We start from the raw sequence: 22854 nt of genomic DNA, 5'->3' as shown, positions 1-22854 counted from the left end.
AGAGCGGTCGGACTAATCACTGAGGGGTGGTGGTTCGGTCCCCGCCCCGTTGGTCTATTGACGTACCCACTCCTAGCACAGTCTCTGTCGACTAGTTGGAGGGGAATGGTAGTATTAGTCATATTTAAAAAGATATGGCAATAATAATAAGAGCTTCTGAAACTAGCCTCTGAAGAGATGAAAAAATCTATTCGATAAATAACAGGATACAGAAATATAAAATAAAAGAAATATTTGGTTTACAAAGGAAGTTTTATTTCATTACAATATTCATAAATAATCTATACTTATAATAAATCTGTAGAGAGGTCAATTCTGTACATGAAATATATTTCCAAAATAACTATCAACTTTTCGAAACTGATGCCACAAATGTAATCAGTAAAATTTTTGTCAGTCTGTCTGTATGTTCGTTATAGTTACAAAACTACTCGACGGATTTTAACGAAACTTGGTACAATTATTCTTCATACTCCTGGGCAGGTTATAGTATACTTTTCATCACGCTACGATCAATAGGAGCAGAGCAGTGAAGGGAAATGTTGGGAAAACGGGAGAAGTTACTCCATTTTTTCAGCGACACTACTGTAAGGGCCGGAATAAAGAGGTCTAAGGGCAGACGAAGTCGCGGGCGTTCGCTAGTGCTTTAATAAAATGTTGAACACCCCTGAGTCATACGGTTTGTTTATTTACATCGTGTAACTACCTAAACGTTTTGAGTATACAGTATATACATACATACTGTATCGTTATCAACCCATATTTGATTCGGCTCACTGTTGAGCTCGAGTCTCCTCACTGATTGAAAGGGGTTAGGCTAATAGTCCTTACGCTTAAAATTTAGAAAATTCTCAGGTATGCAGGTTTCCTCACGATGTTTTTCCTTCACCGTTTGAGACACGTGATATTTAATCTCTTAAAATGCACACACTTCGAACCCACACCCTCCGGAATCGGAGGCAGAGGTCATATCCACTGGGCTATCACGGCTCACACACTGTCACATACTGTATACTCAAAACTATTTTATCAATATGGGCAGTAAAATTCGATGAATGAATGACAGCGTTACGTTTTAGTGCGCAACCTATTCTGCGCACCTTTCACCGTGCGCTGCCGTCAACTGCGTGCAAATGCGTGCGCACACATGTGCACGCTGTTGGCGGGCGCGCACGCCGCGGCCTGCTGCTCCTCGGTTGCGCACCGTTCACTTTTCAGGCGTAACTATTTAGGCAGTCGAGTAAACTCCATTCGTGCGTCAGAGCTGACACACACACTTTTTTTTCAATACTACGGTATTTGTTATTAACTAAGACTAATATTGTACAAGACCTGCCTCGCTAGACGTTACTTTTCTGTCAAAGTATATGATCAATGATCTAATGCGATTATGACAACTGTCTCTATAGCATCGATGTTACATAGTTGTAATCGTGTTCGTATGTCAAAGAACTCTGTAAAAATACCTTTCTGTATAGTTGAATGGTGTACTTCGTTCCTAACACTCCCGATGGTCTGCGCGAGCCGGGTGGCGTGTAGCGATGAATGAAAACCCCACGACTGATGCACCTCACTTCCCCGCACGCACAATTTCACACCCGCGCAGTCTTTCCCCCCGTTGCCCGCATATTATGGGAGTGTCATCAACGAAGTACCAGACTATATTCTATTCTATACAAGTTAGCCCTTGACTACAATCTCACCTGATGGTAACTGATGATGCAGTCTAAGATGGAAGCGGGCTAACTTGTTAGGAGGAGGATGAAAATCCACACCCCTTTAGGTTTCTACACGGCATCGTATCGGAACGCTAAATCGCTTGGCGGTACGTCTTTGCCGGTAGGGTGGTAACTAGCCACGGCCGAAGCCTCCCACCAGCCAAACCTGGACAAATTAAGAAAATCTCAATTTGCCCAGCCGGGGATCGAACCCAGGACCTCCGTTTTGTAAATCCATCGCGCATACTACTGCGCCACGGAGGCCGTACTATAGTTTAGTATAAGATATACACAAATCTAAGTTAGCCGCAAAAAATGACAAACTGTGAATTTGGGTGTGATACTGGTCCTACTATAATCTATAATGATGACACTCCTATGATATGCGGGCGACGGGGGGAAGGACTGCGCGGGTGTGAAGTCAAGCGCGCGGGGCAGAGGCAAGGACTGCGCGGGTATGAAGTCGTGCGGGGCATCGATACCCCCCTTCCGGCCCGCGCGGACCATCAGGAGTGTTACGCTCTCTGTCGAGTTATATAATTGAATATCCAATTCCGAAAAGGGCACATGTCAAATATTCTCTACATAAATCTCACAAATATCATATTTAGATTAATTTTAAAATACATAATTAATTAATTTTTGAAGGCTATTTAACACCAAAATATAACACAATACTTATTTTTAGAAATTATACACTGGTTTGGAAAATGATTTATTTTATTTTTAATTCCTTGACATTTTAAATTTTCAGACATAATGCCTTTTTAAATTTTTCAGACATGTGCCTTTTTAATTTTTCAGACATGTGCCTTTTTAATTTTTCAGACATGTGCCTTTTTAAATTTTACAGAGATTTGCTTTTTTAATTTTCAGACATGTGCCTTTTTAATTTTTCAGACATGTGCCTTTTTAATTTTTCAGACGTTGTGCGTGGTGCTGGTCCCTAATGGAGTCACTCCAGCCAACCGAGCTCGCTCCAGAAGCTTAGCAGGCCGCCCAGGTCTTCGAACCCCTCATGGAGTGGCTGGGGATCCAATGTGTGCTGCGAGTTGTTCAGAGACACCTCTGCATCTAAGCATAACATGTATCGGGGTTTCTCTTTTTTCAGACATGTGCCTTTTTAATTTTTTCAGACATATGCCTTTTTAATTTTTCGAAATTGCATTTTCAATTTGTGTGAAGGTATAAGGTAGTTATTGCAGCATTTTGCGTTTCAACCAGCATGAACAACGATGAATCTATATATATAAAAATGAATTGGTGTTCGTTAGTCTCGCTAAAACTCGAGAACGGCTTAACGGATTTATCTTATCTTGGTCTTGAAATGTTCGTGGAGGTATAGGGAAGGTTTAAAAGGTGAGAAAAAATCAAATAATTTCCGGGAAAACCCTAAAAACTGCCCTTTTCTATTTCCCATACAAACGTTTAAGAGTCAAGCGGTAGGGGTAGGGTAGTGGTAGACCTTGACCGGGTCCGCTAGTAAATAATAAATATGCTCTCTTTAATACAAGTTCTCTCCTGAAAAACATGAAAATTGTGCTACTAGATGAATTTCGTACTATAATACACTTATGACATTCATTGCTTTCATTCACAGCATTGCTTTTCTTTCACGAGTAAGGGTTTTCACCAGTGTGGGTTTTCCTGTGATTAATTAAGTTACTTTTCCATACAGTTCTGTAGTCGCACATCTCACAAGAAAAAGGCTTTACACCAGTGTGGGTTCTTTTATGTCTATTTAAGTTACTTTTCCGTACACACTTATAATTGCAAAACTCACAACAGTAAGACTTATCGCTAGTGTGGGTTTCTTTATGTCTTGCTAAAATATTTTCATCGGGAGTTCTAAAATTGCATATTTCACACGAATAAGGCTTCTCTCCAGTGTGGGTTTTTTTGTGTCTGATTAAGTTATTTTTCCGTATACATTTATAGTTGCATATCTCACAACAATAGGGCTTTTCGCCAGTGTGGGTTCTATTGTGCGTTAGTAAATTACTTTTATCTGCAGTTGTGAAATTGCATAACTCACAGGAATAAGGCTTCTCTCCAGTGTGGGTCTTTTTATGTCTAATTAAATTACTTTTCCGTACACATTTGTAGTCGCATATATCACAACAATAAGGCTTTTCGCCAGTGTGGGTTCTCATGTGTGTAATTAAATGACTTTTATCAGCAGTTGCAAAATTGCATATCTCACAGGAATAAGGCTTCTCACCAGTGTGGGTTCTTTTGTGTCTTGATAAATAATTTTTGTATGCAGTTTTGTAATCGCATGTGTCACAAGAGTAAAAAATCTTTGCACCAATATTGGTTTTCACCTTTGGAGTATTATTTAGTACAGTTTTCTTGGGTTTCTTGAAGATATCACATAACTGTACTACACAATTTGTTTTGGTATTGCCTTGAGACAACTGGTTGATTTGTTGGCTTCTCCAGGTCGCAGCTGCTTCTTCAGTTGCCTTCATTTTGTTGTATTTTGCCGCAAGTCTCGCGGACAGTGGAGCGACTGAAACAAGACACTTCTTATAATTCCATGTCTATTGAATAATACTTGAACGATGCAAAAAACAGAGACAAATATCTTAGCATTCCATGGATTCACCGTGCAGGTGCCGGGTCCATCGCTCGGTAGAGAGAAAAACACCAAGCAAAGTCCAGGACTTGTGACTACCGGATGTAGGGTTAAGGAATTCCTTGACGATCGATCAACACTCCCCTTCACTGCTCGTGTTGTTCTCCCTACGTAGCCAAATCTGGTAAGATCCTATTAGATATATATATATATATATATTTATATATATATATATATATATATATATAGCCGTGAGCCGTAATAGCCCAGTGGATATGACCTCTGCCTTCAACTCCTGAGTCAGTTTGAATCCGGTCCGGGGCATGCACCTTCAACTTTTCAGTTGTGCATTTAATGAAATTAAATATCACGTGTTTCAAACGGTGAAGGAAAACATTGTGAGAGAACGTGCATACCAGAGATTTTTCTAAATTCTCTGCGTGTGTGAAGTCTGCCAATCTGCATTGGCCCAGCGTGGTGGACTATTGGCCTAACCCATCTCGTTCTGAGAGGAGACTCAGCAGTGAGCCGAATACGGGTTGATAGCTATGATTGAATAATACTTGAATGATCCAAAAAAGGTGTGGACAAAGAGCTTTCCTTTTCACAATATAGCTCATAGTTTATATATATATATATATATATATATATATATATATAGCAAAGAGAGAATCACAAGCAAGTGGTCTTGTCTCACCTGTGGCCTGAGCGCAGCCTGCAGCCGGGGGAGGGGCATCATTCAGCCTCTGACTTCCTGTCCTGTGAAACATTGCAGCAGAATGTGAGTTTGCTAGCGCTCTACATGAAGTGAGTGCTGAAAAACCTAGAGTTCTGAACAATGTGCATGTGCAGTAAGGTGAGTCACATTTGTCTGTGAAAAAAAATAGTTTTGTTTTGACTTCTAATAGCAATAAAAATTTGTTACATGATGATTATATGAAGTTAAAAAAAAATTCAATTTTATAAGATAATATCTTCTGCCTCCGGATCCTGGATTGAAAAATATTGAAAAAATTGAATGTCTTAAAAATCTATTAATGAAACTCGACTAAAATACTTTGATCACGTTTACAATGTTGTTGGTACGGTATAGTATGGTCCTAATATTAATATAAGAGTTAGAGATGTAATAAAATAGCATAATTTTTTTATTTTTTATCGGGAGGCAGTTACACTACACCAATTAAAATTATATTCCACACATAGCATATCAACACTCCATAGCACAATATTTTTGCTAATATAAACCAAAATTAAAAAGAAAGGTCTTTTGACCCACCCTACCGAAATTAAAAAAAGAAGGTTTTTTGACCCACCCTAAAGTATTTTTCAGATTGTCACCATACCCAGCATGGGTATGGTGACAGTTGCCTTATGACGTTCATAATACGTACTATTATCGTGAATCGCGACAAACTTTCGAGAATGAAAAGAACAACAACGCACAAGTGTTTATAACAACAATATAACTGCTACTCTTTTTTGGCTGATGGGAGGCTTCGGCTGTGGTTAGTTTCCACCCTACCGACAAAGACGTACCGCCAAGCAATTTAGCGTTCCGGTACGATGTAGTGTAGAAACCAAAAAGGAGTGTGGATTTTCATCCTCCTCCTAACAAAGTTAGCCCGCTTCTATCTTAGACATCACTTACTTTGATGTCAAGGACTAACTTGAATTATTAATAAAAAAATACTTTGATTATGGTTACAATGTTGTTGGTATGGTATAATCAGATCTTAATATTAAAATAAGCAGCCTTAAAGATGTGAAGTAGAAACCAAAATTAAAAAAAAAAGGTCTTTTGACCCACCCTAATGTGCACAAGTGTTTATCAAACTGCTATTCTACTATAGAACTGTACAAACAGAAGCTGTCATACGTTCCATGCTTGCATGCAAGCAGTGATATGACACTAGTGTTGTTGTATACTGACTTGTTTGCTGTCGTTGTATGCATGTTCATATGTTCCTTGTATGCATCTTCTTGCACAAAGTCCGCATAACATAATGCACACTCAAAGAGATTACTTTCACTCTTTATGGATATCTCTATTTCAACCATGTGTTCTGTGACTGTAGGAAAGGTATCTTCTTCATCCATTGGTTCCAATTTTATGCTCACGTCAGCATATTCATGTTTAGTTACACAGTCATTATTGGAATTGTCTCTCTGATTGTCATCTTCATGTACCAATTCCGAGTTATCAGCATTTAACATGAAGTCAGAACTGTCTTCACACTTCAGCATAACTGTTGCAACATCTCCCACTGCAGATTCTGATTTGATCTGAAACAATTGCACTGTTTACTATCCTTGTTTAAATGTATAAGATTTAAATATTTTTTTTTTAAACTTTGGTAATTTTAAAATTTTCAATTTTAAATGTTCGCTGTGGCACTGATTTTTCTGTACTTTCCTCTGGTACGGTACAAGGTTTTTTGACCTCATACTAAAACTTTATGTAGTGTGGTACGAGGTCAATCGACCTCAAAGACGCTAGACTTACGAGGTCAATTGACCTCGTTACCGCAACGAACGTGTGAATGCAAGCCAAAAATTAAAGTTCAGTGAATGGGTTATTGTAGGCATTTAGAAAAGTAGAGATAAATTATATGAGGTATACGAGGGAAGCATGACCATTTAGAGGAGAACCTACAATACGTCTATCCTCCCATGGTCCTCCCAAGGTCCTCCCAATGTCACTTACACAAAATCATAGAGAAAAACTAGCCAAGTGTCAGAGGGCAATGGAAAGAAGTTGGATGTAAGACTAACTGACAGAATCACCTCAATTGAGATAAAACAAACCAATGTTCTCAAAAGAATCAACCACTTGAAATGCAAAGAAAACTAAATTTGTTCAGTTTTCATAATGAAATGATATTAAGTTAGATAATTCAATAATGATCAAAGGTAAAACACAGTTTCCCTAGAGTGACCTTGGATTGTAAACTTCAGTGAGATACTCATATAGAAAAACTATCAGGAAAACTTAGCTCAGCTGCTTTTGCAGTGAGAAAAATTAGACAGTTTACTGATATGTGGATACAGCTAGGCTAGTCATACTTAATGTATATTCTTTAAATAAATAAAAATAAAAAAATAAAAAGCCTTTTATTTCTTCTTATTTACAATTAATTAGGTGATATTACAATTAATTAGGTGATGAGTATTTTAATTTGTTAATTGATAAATTAAGTAAGTTATAATTTTAAAGTGTTTATTTTCTTCCCTTTTATTTAAAAGAAGAACCCTTGACGGTGAAGGCCTCCTCCAGGTGCTGCTATTTTGATCGGTCTTTTGCCTTCAGTAGCCAGTTTTTGCCGGTGAAATTCACGATGTCGTCGACCCACCGATAACGTGGTCTGCCTCTGCCTCGTGATCCTTTAGGTCCCGGCCATTTCGTTATTCTGACAGTCCAACGGTCATCTGTGAGTCGAGCGACATGTCCGGCCCATTTCCATTTGGCTTTAAGTGCGAAGGTTAGGGCGTCGATTTTTGTTTTCTGCCTGATGATGGAGTGACGGATTTTGTGAATTTTTTTGATATTAGTTATGCTTCGTTCCATAGCTCTTTGGCAAGTCCTAATCATTGTTTTAGCCTTCTTGGTAAATTTCCAAGTCTGGCAGCCGTAAGTTAAAGTAGGTAGGATGCAGGAGTTCATTATTTTACTTTTCAGCTTCATAGGCATTTGGCTTTTCAATACTTCTTTCATACTCCAAAATTTGTTCCACGCAAATAATTCTCCTTTCTATTTCTTCTTCGTTCCTATCATTTTAAAAGGATATTTGTTTGCCTAAATATATATATTTATTTATGAATACCAGTTGCGTGCGTGCGTATATATTTTACTTATTAAATTTTGAAATTTAATATTTAACAAAAATCAGATCTTTAAAATCTTAATTACATCAAAAGCTACAGCATTTAAAAATCTGAGAAAATCATTATGAAAAAATCACAAAATTGTTTAATGGAATCTGTTTTAGATAATTAGGTGGTTTTTAACTCTGTGTTTCATCCATTAATTATTATAAAACACTCTGTATAGTACAATTATTACTGCTACATAAAAGTTAGCATGTTAGTAGTGCTGCTATAGGTATATCTAAGACATACATATAGCAGCCCTTCCCATGTTAACTATCACAAATAAAACATTCAATAAACTGACCTGCACTGTCGAAGGTATGGCGTCAGAGCGAATCTCCCTTACACAACTGTTTGTTTTATAAAAGTCTTCATCTACAAAATGCTGTGAGCAGACCACAGCAGGATCGGGCAGGTGATGGTCTTGTATGCCGAGGGCTCTGAGCCAAGCGGCACGGATATTTTCTTCACTGGGTAACCTGGATATATACAACCAAATCATCAGCTACAGCATGTCCTAATACAGTTTATACAAGCTTTTGATAAACAAATCTATACTAATATTATAAAACTGAAGAGTTTGTTTGTTTGAACGCGATAATCTCAGTAACTACAAGTCCGATTTGAAAAATTCTTTCAGTGTTAGATAGCCCATTTATCGAGGAAGGCTATAGGCTATATATTATCCCCATATTTCTACGGGAACGGGAACCACGCGGGTGAAACTGCGCGACGTCAGGTAGTATATAATATACAGTACATCTAGCTTAGCTAGCCAGAGCAGAGAAGTGATAGCCCAGTGGATATGACCTCTGCCTCTGATTCCGGAGGGTGTGGGTTCGAACTTTTCAGTTGTGTGCATTTTAAGAATTTAAATATCACGTGTCTCAAACAGTGAAGGACAACATCATGAGGAAACCTCACACCAGAGAATTTAAATTCTCTGCGTGTGTGAAGTCTGCCAATCCGCATTGTGCCAGCGTGGTGGACTAAGGCCTGACCCCTCTCATTCTTAGAGGAGACTCGAGTTCAGCAGTGAGCCGAATATGGGTTAATAACAACACAGTATTCTGCATTGTTAGTTTTGATATAAGGTTGACAAGTGGTCACAGCTACAGTCAAAGGCAAGAAAGTTCAATCACTCAACACATGCACAGTGAGAGAGACAAGGTCATATTCAGAGCTAAGTACATGGTTATTATAAAGACAGTTGTGCAGGCTGCATTGCTATAGATTCTTTTTCTTTCTTCTGAGCCGTTTCTGCACTTGGCCATGTAATTGGCCGTTGTACGTGGGTCCCTCGGTGTAGGTTGCCGCTGGATTCACTCCATCCAGAAGCTTAGCAGGTCCAGGTTGCAGACAGCCTCATGGAGTGTCACTGAGAAACCAATGTAGGTTGCTCGTTGTTCTGTTATGCCTCTGCAACTGAGCATAAAGTGTAGCGGTGTCTCGTTTTCCTCCACAGTTTTGCATAGAGGACTGTAAGTCATACTTCTTTTGTTGTTTTTGTTGCTTGTAAGATTGTTGCTGTGGGTGAAATTCATCAGATAATTAATTTTACTCACTTATGAAAGGTAATTCCTGTTCCCTCAGATGTTGACGCATTATCTGAAGTATTCGAGCAAAAAGGCACACAGCACTGCATTTTTGGTGTAGTTTATGTTTCGTCAGGTTTAGAGATGGCCTCTGACAATGCTGCTCTTTGACCTCGCTGTAGTCTGCTTTATCTGCAAGGCAGCAGTAACTCAGTTACATAATATATACATACAGTAAAAGCTCCTTATTCAAGCTTCCTTTATTCACATGTTCACTATTCGCGGAATTGACGGCCTCCGTGGCGCAGTGGTATGCGCAGTGGATTTAATGACGGAGGTCCTGGGTTCGATCTCCGGCTGGGTTGATTGAGGTTTTCTCAACTGTTCCAGGTCTAGCTGGTGGGAGGCTTCGGCCGTAGCTAGTTACCACCCTACCGACAAAGACGTACCGCCAAGCAATTTAGCGTTCCGGTACGATGTCGTGTAGAAACCGAAAGGAGGGTGGATTTTCATCCTCCTCCTAACAAGTTAGCCCGTTTCCATCTTAGATTATATCATCACTTACCATCAGGTGAGATTGTAGTCAAGGGCTAACGTGTAAAAAAAAAAAAAAAAAAATTAAAAATTGTATCTCAATTCCTATAATCACAGCTAAATATTTCGTTACTCGTGCAAATTTAAACTTTAACTTGCAAATACCTATTGCTGAAATTGTGAATGGATGGTTTAAGAATGCCACTGAATAGAAGCTTTTAAAAAATGTTGAGCAAGAAAAAATTTCTAAATTCTTCAAACCATTGTCTAGGACTGAAGATAATAGTTAATCAATTGTTTGCAACTGCAATTAATTGTTCTTTCTTTATATATCTTCTTCTTCTTCTTATTCCTGGGCCTTTTCCGCACTTGGCCACTAGGGTTGGCCGTTGTATGTAGGTCCTTTTGGTGCTGATCCCCGCTGGAGTCACTCCAGCCTAAACGTATCCCTTATAATCCTGTATAAAATACCATTCCATATTCACGGTTTCTGTATTTGCGACACATTTTTTTACTGTATTAACAAAATATGAATATACTATATCTTTACACTTCATAGCCCTCCTCCTTCATGTGCAGGTTCAATAACAAAATCTACTTAGCCATACTCAACCCTAGGTTCTGCACCTGATTGGACTAATGAATACATATGAGAAACATAATTAATTTCCAGCAGATATCCCTATTTCAAGATTAATAAAAATTTCTAACAGAAACAAAAATTTTCGCCTATAATAAATTTGACAGCGACCTAACATAAGTAGGATGTTTTCAACATTTGGGAGCATGCATAAAACCCGGGAAATAAAAATAAAAAGCTTTTTTCGACTCATTCTGAAGAGTCATTTCGGAAGAGAAATTCTATAGGCAGCTTTTTTTTTCGGGAAGCACCAGATTCATGAGATTGTGTTTGTGCTTGAGGTAGCTACGCCCCTGTTATTGCCTAAGGTTATTAAGATCTACTTACTTGTAACCTTTTCGGCAAGAGAAGGCAGGATTTTCTGTGAGTTAAAGTTTTTCAGTAATGTATTTCTACGGTTTGGTTCGCACCTATATAGTGTGATTTAAATACTCACTAATGTGGATGAATATCTATTTTCCTTAATCTTTATTTTTCACTTTAAGAATAAAAATCACTAAAATAAAAAATAACACAACACAACCATCAAATCAATTGAAAATAACTAAATCACAGATCACTATAAATTGAAATCAAAGAGTAAATCGCCATTTGACGTTTGTCGCCATTAATCAAACTTCAAAGGGTAAAATAAAATAAAAAAAAAACTTTTAATTGACCACAGATTAGTTATTAGCAAAGAGTAAATTAATATAAAAGGTAAAGAGAGCAAACTTCGCTTTTTTTGTGTCATACTGTTCGCGGTAACGCCATCTATTTAATTACCCTCTGAACTAAATTTATAAATATATATACAGGCTATCCCGCTTAGATATTATATATAGGTGTCAAAGCTGTCCCGTAATTACATACTACTAGTACTACTACTAGTACTACTACTACTACTTAGTATATTGACTTCAAGCCTAGTAGGGCTATGCTATTGGCTAGGCTACATAACACAGTATAAGTTAGCCGACGGTTTTTACTTAGACCATTAAAAAGAAAGGACCTGCCTCTTAAACCGTTAACCCTCTGTCAAATATCAAGAATCAATGATCTAACGCGTTTATACAAACTGTTGCTTTAAAATCGATGTTTCATTGTTGTAATCGTTTTCGTCGTGTAAGGAGCTCCCTAAAAATGCCGGTTTGTGTAGTTGAATGGCATAAAAAACGGCCAAAAACTTGTAGTTTAGTAAAAGATGGAGTAACGTTTCATTAGTAAGTATTTCTACCATATTTTTATCAGATTTGTAATAAAAACGATTTCTAAAAAGAATCGATTCTTTTGACGGAACAGCAAGTAATCGAACATTCTGTATATATATTCTGTGGATAGTCTAAGCGATGTGTTGTTTAGCTGTGTAAAAATTACGCGAGTGTGTATTGCGAGTCAATTATATAGTTGTGTGTAGTGTATGGACACAGAATATACTTAATGGTGTTAAATGTTTTCGATGTGTGAGTTTATCTCGTCCCCCTCAAAAAGCGACAGACTTTTTTGTTGGTGAATTTGGGTGCGAAACAGGTCCATTATTTTTAATGGTCTAAGATATGAATGGCTATGCTGTTGCCAGCCTGAACGAATATGCGAGAAGTCGCGGGATATTACTGTAGGATATTAAAAGAGCTTGTACTGCAGTTTTAAAATTGCACGTCTCGCAAGAATAAGGCTTCTCATCAGTGTGGGTTCTTTTGTGTACTTATTAATAAACTAGCGGACGCCCACGAATTTTTAAATAAATAAATATACTAAAACAATACACATCACTATCTAGCCCCAAAGTGAGCATACAGAGTAGCTTGTGTTATGGGTGCTAAGATAGTTGATATTATAATATTAATATACAATTATATACTAAATATAAATATATAATGTATAAATATATCATGTAAATATATAATGTATAAATACACACAGACACTGGACAACACCCATGATCATCACACAAATATTTTCCAGTTGTGGGAATCGAAGCCATGGCTGTGGTGCCGAAAGCAGGGTCACTACCCACTGCGCCACACGGCCATCAAGTAGACTTCGTAAGACTTCGTACGCGTGAAACCCTAACTACTAACTAAAAACTACTACCCTACCCTCTCCTACTCGAACTCTACAGTTACCCTACCATACAGGGGTAGTATGATTAGGGGTACCATGAGGAAGGACTCAACCTTACACCTACCATACCCCTACCGTACCACGCGACGGAAGATTAAAAATGGACTAACTTCCTGCCTTTTGACGGCCTCCGTGGCGCAGTGGTATGCGTGGTGGATTTACAAGACGGAGGTCCTGGGTTCGATCCCCGGCTGGGCTGATTGAGATTTTCTTAATTTGTCCAGGTCTGGCTGGTGGGAGGCTTCGGCTGTGGCTAGTTACCACCCTACCGACAAAGACGTACCGCCAAGCGATTTAGCGTTCCGGTACAATGCCGTGTAGAAACCGAAAGGGGTGTGGATTTTCATCCTCCTCCTAACAAGTTAGCCCGCTTCCATCTTAGACTGCATCATCACTTACCATCAGGTGAGATTGTAGTCAAGGGCTAACTTGTAAAGAATAAAATAAAAAAAAACTGCTTTCCCTTTACTGCTCTGCTGCTATTGATCGTAGCGTGATGAAAATTATACTATAACCTGCCCAGGAGTATGAAGAATAATTCTATCAAGTTTCGTTAAAATCTGACGAGTAGTTTTTGTTTCTTTAACGAACATACATACAGACAGACAAAAATTTTACTGATTGCATTTTTGGCATCAGTATTAGTCACTAATCAGCCCTGATAGTTATTTTGGAAATATATTTAATGTACAGAGTTGACCGATTTATTATAAGTATAGATTTTTTTTTTTTATTAATTCATTACTATTGTGCAATCAGCTGCAACAGCTTTAAGCAAATTGCTTGTGGGTACTACATGGCATGTGTAGCTGACCTTCCATTGAAGGCCATGCTAATTTATTTTATTTGTTAATTTTTGTATTTCATTTGTACATTATTTTTTGTTTTTTTTTTTTTTTTTTTACAGGAGATCCCATATGTAGGCGCGCTTTAGCCTTCTAACATCTATTGGATGACCGAGGGCAGTAGCAAGTTTGTTTTCATGGGTGTTTATGGGATTTAAGTATAGATATAGAAAACTTTTCAATAGAGTTTTGTAATTACATATCTCTCAACAATAAGGCTTTTCGCCAGTGTGGTTTCTCTTGTGTGTTAGTAAATTACTTTTATCTGCAGTTGCAAAATTGCATGTCTCACAGGAATAAGGTTTCTCACTGTACCCGCCAGCACACTTCCTATCTAAACAGGTTTCGACGCTGAAGAGGGCGATGAAACAAATCCAACGAGGAACTTCTTTATTTCTTCTTATTTCTATGACATCTTGGACTACTACAATTTGGCCTACTCCGCCAGCCAATATATACAAATAAATGTGGATCATCTGATTGGAGTCAACCCCAGAGCAGAGGCTCTACATTATTTTTAGGGTGATATATGCATCCCTATCTTTCAATCATGTCCCAATCTTGCAAAATACCCTCTCGCGTCCCCATTTCAGGCAATTATACTAATGCACGTCGTAACTAAGTTGCGAGACCAAAATAGTTATTAAATTAATTAATATTACATTGAAGATATTTTGAAAATTTTTGTTGAGGGGCATTATATAATCGATACTACTGAAGCTAAAAATATTTTTTTTTTCGATTTTGTGTCTGTCTGTCTGTCCGTGTTTTTTTGTTATTCGGTCATCACGCTGAAACTACTGTATGAATTCAAGTGAAACTTGGCACAGTTCAAGACCATAATACGTAGAAAGTTATAGGATAGTTTTTATTGCGAAAATAAAATAAGAAGGGGATTAGTTAATAGGGGTTGAAAGTTTACATGGAAAGTTTTTCATATTTACAGTTTTAAAAATTTATTCATAAATCATAAAAAAAATATGAAATATAACGGGATTCAAAAAGTTTTAAAATTCAATCTCTAAAGTGGTGAAATAAGGCTTGAAAGTTTACATTGATTGCCACGCGGACGAAGTCGCGGGCGTCTGCTAGTATGCAATGCTAGTAGAGGCATATAAAGGAAGGGATCTTTATTAATCCTTAAAATTATTATAAACTTGTACTATTTAATACAAATAAGCCCAAATAGTCCGTTGCACTGACTTTACTTGTTTTTCAAACACTACTTATAGATAGATAGATATTCTTTATTTGCACACCACAAAGAAAAAGATCAGCATACAAAAGGCGGCCTTATCGCTACGTAGCGATTTCTTCCAGGCAACCTTATATTTACGGTAAGAGGCCAATTCACTTGTACCGCACTTTTACCACTGAGCCACTGAGGTATTGAATGTTTATTGTAGCGACGGTCCGGAACACTCATTATCAGCAATGGGATCTTTTATGTACAATTAAGTTACACCTCTGTGCAGTTTTAAAATTGCACGTCTCACAAGAATAAGGCTTCTCACCAGTGTGGGTTCTCTTATGCCTTTTTAAATCACGTTCCCATGCAAATTTGTAATTGCATATCTCACAACAATAACGCTTTTCGCCCGTGTGATGTCTTTTGTGTGTTAATAAATTACTTTTATCTGCAGTTATATAATTGCATGTATCACAGGCATAAGGCTTCTCACCAGTGTGGGTTCTGTTATGTCTTATTAAATGATATTTGTTTGCAGTTTTATAACTGCAAATCTCACAAGAGTAAGGCTTCGCATCAGTGTGAGTTCTCTTATGCCTTTTTAAATCATGGTACCTTGCAAATTTACAATTGCATATATCACAACTATAAGGCTTCTCACCAGTGTGGGTCCTTTTATGTCTTATTAAATACCATTTGTCTGCAGTTTCATAACTGCATGTCTCACAAGAGTAAGGCATTGCAGTGTGGGTTTTCACATGTGGATTCTTATCTAGTACAGTTTTCTTGGGTGTCTTGAAAATATCACATAACTGTACTACACAATTTGTGAATCTATTTATGTCATACATACACAATATGTTGGTGTTGCTTTGAGACAACTGGTTGTCCAGTTCACCAATGTCAGTCTCAAGGATTTGTTCACTTTTCCAGGTCGCAGCTGCTTCTACAGTTGCCTGCACTTGGTTGTTGTTTGCCGCAAGTCTCGCGGATGTTGGAGCGACTGAAACAATACACTCTTCTTATCATTTATCATACTTCTTTTCTTTACATTCTTATCATTTACACATAACATGTACATGACTGTCGAGGGGAAATGAAGCTAATTTAAATGTAAAAGGATGAGGTGCTACGTCATCAACCCATATTCGGCTCACTGCTGAGCTCGAGTCTCCTCTCAGAATGAGAGGGGTTAGGCCAATAGTCCACCACGCTGGCCCAATGCGGATTGGCAGACTTCACACACGCAGAGAATTAAGATAATTCTCTTGTATGCAGGTTTCCTCACGATGTTTTCCTTCACCGATTGAGACACGTGATATTTAATTTCTTAAAATGCACACAACTGAAAAGTTGGAGGTGCATGCCCCGGACCGGATTCGAACCCACACCCTCCGGAATCGGAAGCAGAGGTCATATCCACTGGGCTATCACAGCTCTGATAACATGATGAGGTGCTAACTGATATTCTATTCTTCAAAATAGCTGATACAATGTATGATGTATGCTTTGAGTCTTTATTTTAACATCGATAAATGACAAAGATTCCTCACACATCCTGTTTATATAATAATACATGAATGATGCAAAAGGTCATTATGAAATAAGCAAGAGCTTCCCTTTTCACAATATAGCTCATAGTTTAAACCATAGCAAATAGAGAATCACAAACAAGTGCTCTTGTCTCACCCGTTGCCTGAGCGCAGCCTGCAGCCGGGGGAGGGGCATCATTCAGCCTCTGACTTCCTGTCCTGCAGCTGAAACATTGCAGCAGAATGTGAGTTTGCTAGTGTTTAGCGCTCCACATGAAGTGAGTGCAGGGTTCTGAACAACAAGTGCTTAAAACAACAGTATAACTGCTACTCTACTATAGAACTGTACAAACAGAAGCTGTCATACGTTGCATGCTTGCATGCAAGCAGTGTCATGACACTAGTGTTGTTGTATACTGACTTGTTCTGCAGCACGAGTGAGTCACAGCTGCGGCTCACAGCTGCACGAGGCTCGCACACTTGTGATGCATCACATGCAGCGTTCTGTCAAATACAAAACTCAGTCACAACATGTCTGTCCATCCACAGAGGAAGTATGTTAGATACACAGCGGCCACATAGCACCACCATGAAGTGGCTACAGTCTCACCTGGAGATGCATGATCACGTGTTCATTGTATGCATCTTCTTGCACAAAGTCTTCATAACATAATGTGCACCCGAAGACGGTACTTTCACTTTTTATGTAAACTTCTCTACTCTCTGTCTCAGCCACGTGTTCTGTGGCCGTAGAGCAGAACACTGGAACTTCACATATAGCTTCATCCACTGGTATTGGTTCCAACTTTATGCTCACGTCAGAGTATTCATTTTTAGTTATACAGTCATAGCTGGAACTGTCTCTCTGATTGTCATCTTCATGTACCAATTCTAAGTTATCAGCATTTGACATGGAGTCAGAACTGTCTTCACGCTTTACAAGTGTTGCACCATCTCCCACTACAGATTCCTCTGCTGCTGTCTGTTCCTCTTCATCAGTGTAATCTATGTACAAGTCACAGCAGTCAGCTCCTAATGTTGTCCGTGTTAAGTTACACTTCAGATGTTTTGTTGCGCAGTTCATCAATTCCTTATGTTGTATAGTAATCTGAAACAATTGCACTGTTTACTTTCCTTCAGATAGTTTACCAACAGAAGGTAAGAAGATGTCATTATTATTATTATTATTATTTATTATTCAACAAACAACACATTGAAATTAAGCCTAACCATAGTGCAACACAAACCACAGTTAGTTTTACTGTGCACTGGTTGGTCATCATTGTGATGATAAGAGTTAAAAGTGGAGTAAGTTAAAGAGAGGATGAAACTAGTCAATTGTTATTACTAAATACTCACAAATTCATCTTGTTCAAGTAAGTCTGTCATCAGTGAATGGGCTCTCAAGCACAAGTCTCTGAATCTGCTGAAGTTAATCAATCTCTGAGCACACAGCACACAGAGCGTTTGCTTCAGGTTTGTTCCACGACACAGCTGAAACAACTGCACAGAATTAGCAAAGGCTGACAATACAGGTGTGGTCAGAGAAGTAGAGACTACATTACACAACAGGAGTCACTTGTTTCTGTCTGTCTGTATAAATAATATTAACTCCCTCTACAGTTTTATCACATAGTAGATACAATGAAATTATCAACTCACAGACAGTCCAGTCAGCTGTTGATATGCCTCCTCCAACTTGTGTTTACTCATTAGAAACAGCTTGCTGTCAGAGTCCAGGCATATCATGCACATCTGTAAATATACTACAAGTTACTTCTACATTACTGATTGCATGTTAGTAGTCTTAGCCTTTCCCATGTTAACTATCACAAATAAAACATTCAATAAACTGACCTGCACTGTTGAAGGTATGGCATCAGAGCGAATCTGCCTTACACAATTCTTTGTTGTATAAAAGTCTTCATCTACAAAATGCTGTGAGCAGACCACAGCAGGGTCGGGCAGGTGATGGTCTTGTATGCCGAGGGCTTTGAGCCAAGCAGCACGGAGATTTTCTTCACTGGGTAACCTGGGTATACACATTGTTTCAGAGTTTATTTGTGTGGTAATGTACATTACTAAAAAACCTGTAGGAATGAATAGGTTTGGGGTTGAAACTAGCGGACGCCCGCGACTTCGTCCGCGTGGAATTCAGTTTTTCACAAATCCCGCGGGAACCACGGATTTTTCCGGGATAAAAAGCCTATGTATTAATCCTGAGTTAAATCTATTGACATTCCAAATTTCAGCCAAATCGCTTCAGTAGCCGCAGTGTAAAAGAGGAACAAACATAATTAAGAAACTTTCACACTCACAAACTTTGCTTTTATAATAGTAGTGTGATCATGAGGAGTAGAAAAATAATTTGTCTCACTTGTGAAAGGTGATTCCTGTTCCCTCAGATGTTGACGCATTGTCTGAAGTATTTACACAGAACGGCACGCAGCACTGCATTTTTGTTGTTGTTTTAGTTAAGTCTAGATTAGAGATGGCCTCCTTAGTAAATATGTTCCTTGCTTTAGATTAACTTTTAGAAATACTAAATATTTCTGAATTCGAAGTTCGGACGTCAAAATCACAGATTAATAGTCAAATCAAAGAGTAAATAACCAAATGAAGTTGTCCATAGATACCATCATAGATAATAAACTTAACTATACATCCATAGAAAAGAATTCTCCCTCCATGTTATTATCTATACCGCAAAGAAGTTTTTTATGACTATCACAGACGACTTAAGTAGTAGCTATTAATCTGTGCAGACCGCAGACGCTAAGTCTGGCTAATCAAAGTAGATATTGAAATCACCCGCTAAATTTAAAAAATCATTCAAACAAAACATGCGTTTTAAAAGTTTAAATTATTTTTTTGTTAGTGAACACACTACTACATAAATTTATGTATAAAACTCAGTTATTCCGGTGTCAAAGGTTATTCCAATATTTGCATTATAATTTTGAGAATTTACTCAGACTTTTTTTTTTTAATTTTGACAAGACGTGCGGCAGTGGCATGAGTCTATGTCTACTCAGTCGGTGGGGTCATCTGCTCCCGAGAATGTCGGGTGAGGGGGTACAGGATTCGAGGCTTGGCCTCCTTGCCCGAGTAAGACGCAGGGAACTTGCTCCTCCGGTGATTTCTTCCAGCCCCTTTCGGGGCTGAGGCATCTTGGCCTATGAGTTGAATTTTGTCTTTTTTTATTTATTACTAGCGGACGCCCGCGACTTCGTCCGCGTGAAAGTCGTTGTAAACTTTCAACTACCCCTATCCTACCTCTACCCTACCCTATCCCAACCCTACCCCTGCCCTACACTACCCCTACCCTACCCCTACCCTACCCTACCCTACTCATTAAGGCTGCACTTCTTTATTTATCCCCCCCGCCCCCCGCGAGTCGCGTCGAGCATGAATTAGTATTCACGCGCGATGGCTTAGCGTATTTCTTGTATAACTTTGGTGTTTCTTTACCGATTTTTATGATTCTTTTTTTATTGAATAGATAATAATGTTAACTTTTTTAGTTAGGGATGAGTGATGAGTGTTATAAACATAAGAGTAGACAAATATAATTAGAAAGCTCCGAACTGCTAAGCTATCGGGAGTTACACGTGTTATTGTGAGTAAACCATAAAATATAGACATATATATGCTGTTGTGTTTTTATAGATAATTTTAAGGAGAACATTTCCGTCATACATGATTTCTATGTAGCTTTAACCATTAAGGCTGTACACGCGACGGAAGCTTAAAAAATTGAGTAACTTCTCCCGTTTTCTCAATATTTATCTTCACTGTTCTGCTCCTATTGATCGTAGCGTAATGAAAAGTATACTATAACCTGCCCAGGAGTATGTAGAATAATTTACCAAGTTTTGTTAAAATCCGTCCAGTAGTTTTTGTTTCTATAAAGAACATACAGACAGACAGACAGACAGACAGACAGACAGACAGACAGACAGACAGACAGACAGACAGACAGACAGACAGACAGACAGACAGACAGACAGACAGACAGACAGACAGACAGACAGACAAAAATTTTACTAATTGCATTTTTGGCATCAGTATCGATCACTAATCACCCCCTGATAGTTATTTTGGAAATATATTTCATGTACAGAATTGACCTCTCTACAGATTTATTATAAGTATAGATTGTCCTTCAGCACGGCGATGTCTTGCCTAGTGTTTGCGTCATTGATATCGTCGTCTCCGCTGAGATGATGATCATCCTTCAGAGATGGCCATTTGTAGCTCACGAGGTAGAGGACGCCCATTTGGTGGTCTTTCGCAGTGCGGTGCGATACTATGCAGATGAATGTGCGGTCCGTTATGTCTAGTCTATCGTTTCTAAGCTCAGACTAATTAGATAAAGACCTGCCTCACAAGACATTATTTTTCTGTCAAAGTATATGATCAACGATCTTATGCGATTATAAACACTGTCTCTATAGAATCGACGTTTCATAGTTTACAATCGTGTCCGTCGGTTAAAACCCTCCGTAAAAATACCTTTTTGTGTACTTATATGGTTTAAAAACGAACAAAAATTGCTAGATTAGTATAAGATATGTATGAAATCTAAACTCGTTTTCCTTAGAAAATGGCAGAAAATTTTGTTCGTGAATTTGGGTGCGATACTAGTCCTTATGTATTTAGTCTGAGTTTCTAAGTTAGTTCAAGGACATATCGCTAGTTGGCGGCATGTTGGCGGTGATAAGTTTTGTAATAGCAACGTTGGATTTTTTTACATTGGTATCCCTTCTTTTATTATTCGTCCCACGTTTCCTTTCACGTAGTCTGTACTTTTTAAACAATCAAGATATTGTATTGTAGTCCAAGACGGATAACACGTCAGGTAGCGCGACTTGTGTCCGTAAAGAGTAGGGAGTTAGAGAGGGGTACCGATCGGTTGGCGGGAACGACTTGCGATCTAAGTGCGGTCGGCTTCAGTATGCTCGTGGCGTTCGAGCCGTCCACATTTCTTGTTGTGTAATTCCTTATGGGTTACTTGGGATAGGCGGGGAGAGTGACTTGAGTGGAAAAGGGGAGTGCGTGACTCCACTCAAGGTCATTCATTGCCATTCTAGGGTCTTTTTATTTTTCGTGTTGAGTAAAGTGCCGATGGCTCCATGTGGGACCACTACGGCGACACCGGGGGTTTGGGCGAGCGCAGAAGCATCGCCTGATGAGACCCGAAGGCTGAAATAAAGATAGAGGACGGAACGACTCTCTAAGGGCGTCTCCTATGAGACTCGGACCTCGGCTTAAAGAGCCATTCGGGAGGGAGTAACCGTGACCTGAGTAAATCAGTCCGGACGCCCCCGAGATCGTGAGATCGTTGCCCGGGAAGCATTGTCGGTCGTCATGTCATCGCCTGGATCGTAAAGGACGTTTTTGGGACGCCTCTGCTTGAAGTTAGCGTTACAGTTGGGAGTGTAGTTGCAGGGTCTTGAATGAATGAAATGACATATACTTTATTGTACTGAAATTCAGAACCACGCCGAAGACACTATCTTCGGCGTGGTTCTGAATTTCAAAGTGTTGATGGGAAGTCGATGGTGGATGAGATGCTTTCGTTAATTTGACGGCCTCCGTGGCGCAGTGGCATTACAAAACGGAGGTCCTGGGTTCGATCCCCGGCTGGGCCGATTGAGATTTTCTTAATTGGTTCACGTTTGGCTGAGAGGCTTCGGCCGTGGCTAGTTACCACCTACCGGCAAAGACGTACCGCCAAGCGATTTAGCGTTCCGGTACGATGCCGTGTAGAAACCGAAAGGGGTGGAATTTGCGTGTATTATAAAACCAATGACGAAGTTGAAAAAGAAGAAATTAAAGAAACAAATATTATAAATGTTAAAGATATAGAATCCAATAAAATGGATATAACCAAACTTATTGAATTAAATGAAATAATTTTTAAATTATTTTAAAGTATTTCAAATATTACAAAATAAATAAAAATAAAAAATTAATTAATATAAAAAAAATCTAATAAAACAAATGGAATATTTATTGATGATTTAAAATGAATATTTCATATTTTTGATTCCACAAATCAATATTTTAATTAAATTATTTAAATAAAATCAAATTATTTTATAATAAATTTTTATGCCGTGTAGAAACCGAAAGGGGTGTGGAAAAAAATTACGTGTATTATAAAACCAATGACGAAATTGACGAACTAATATCAATAGTTTTTTACGTGCCAAAGTATTTTTTTCACTAAACAACTTTCTATGCAAGCCAGTTTGAAAGGAGATGGTCCATTTCAGGTCCACTTTTGTACCCCGTATCATTAAAA

At 38.5% G+C, this 22854-nt stretch overlaps 1 protein-coding gene and 1 long non-coding RNA gene across 7 annotated transcripts; both read right to left on the bottom strand.

Moving 5' to 3' along the window:
- Positions 1–233: 233 nt before the first annotated feature.
- Positions 234–19142, bottom strand: LOC112052530 (zinc finger protein 260-like). 6 transcript variants are annotated; one of them, XM_024091648.2, is made up of 8 exons: positions 18922–19137; positions 18402–18576; positions 18207–18299; positions 17904–18047; positions 17155–17652; positions 16966–17048; positions 4994–5055; positions 234–4230 (listed from the first exon to the last, which is right to left on the bottom strand). In XM_024091648.2, the coding sequence occupies exons 1-8, from the start codon at positions 18999–19001 to the stop codon at positions 3332–3334; spliced, it is 2034 nt and encodes a 677-aa protein (XP_023947416.2). In that variant the 5' UTR covers positions 19002–19137; the 3' UTR covers positions 234–3331. The 6 variants fall into 6 exon arrangements, with proteins under 6 accessions (XP_023947416.2, XP_023947417.2, XP_052746175.1 ...); XM_024091649.2 differs by having other exon boundaries at positions 17904–18038; XM_052890217.1 differs by lacking the exons at positions 234–4230; positions 4994–5055 and adding exons at positions 14575–16015; positions 16702–16769 and having other exon boundaries at positions 18922–19142.
- LOC128199679 (uncharacterized) lies at positions 9868–11469 on the bottom strand. The gene is made up of 2 exons (XR_008252262.1): positions 11203–11469; positions 9868–10693 (listed from the first exon to the last, which is right to left on the bottom strand). It is a non-coding gene; the product is annotated as an uncharacterized LOC128199679 (long non-coding RNA).
- Positions 19143–22854: the final 3712 nt, after the last annotated feature.

The sequence above is a fragment of the Bicyclus anynana genome, chromosome 27, assembly GCF_947172395.1.
Source record: "Bicyclus anynana chromosome 27, ilBicAnyn1.1, whole genome shotgun sequence".
NCBI classification, from domain to species: Eukaryota; Metazoa; Arthropoda; class Insecta; order Lepidoptera; family Nymphalidae; genus Bicyclus; species Bicyclus anynana.
Note: the sequence above shows the minus strand (reverse complement) of the source record. Positions and strands in the feature narration are given on the sequence as shown.

Coding starts and splice junctions, on each gene's coding strand:
- LOC112052530 (XM_024091648.2), bottom strand. CDS start 19,001: ATGCAGTGCTGCGTGCCGTTCTGTGTAAATACTTCAGACAATGCGTCA. Junction 18,048..18,206: donor AACAGCTGACTGGACTGTCT/GTGAGTTGATAA, acceptor AATTCTGTGCAG/TTGTTTCAGCTGTGTCGTGG. Junction 17,653..17,903: donor TACTTGAACAAGATGAATTT/GTGAGTATTTAG, acceptor CAATTGTTTCAG/ATTACTATACAACATAAGGA.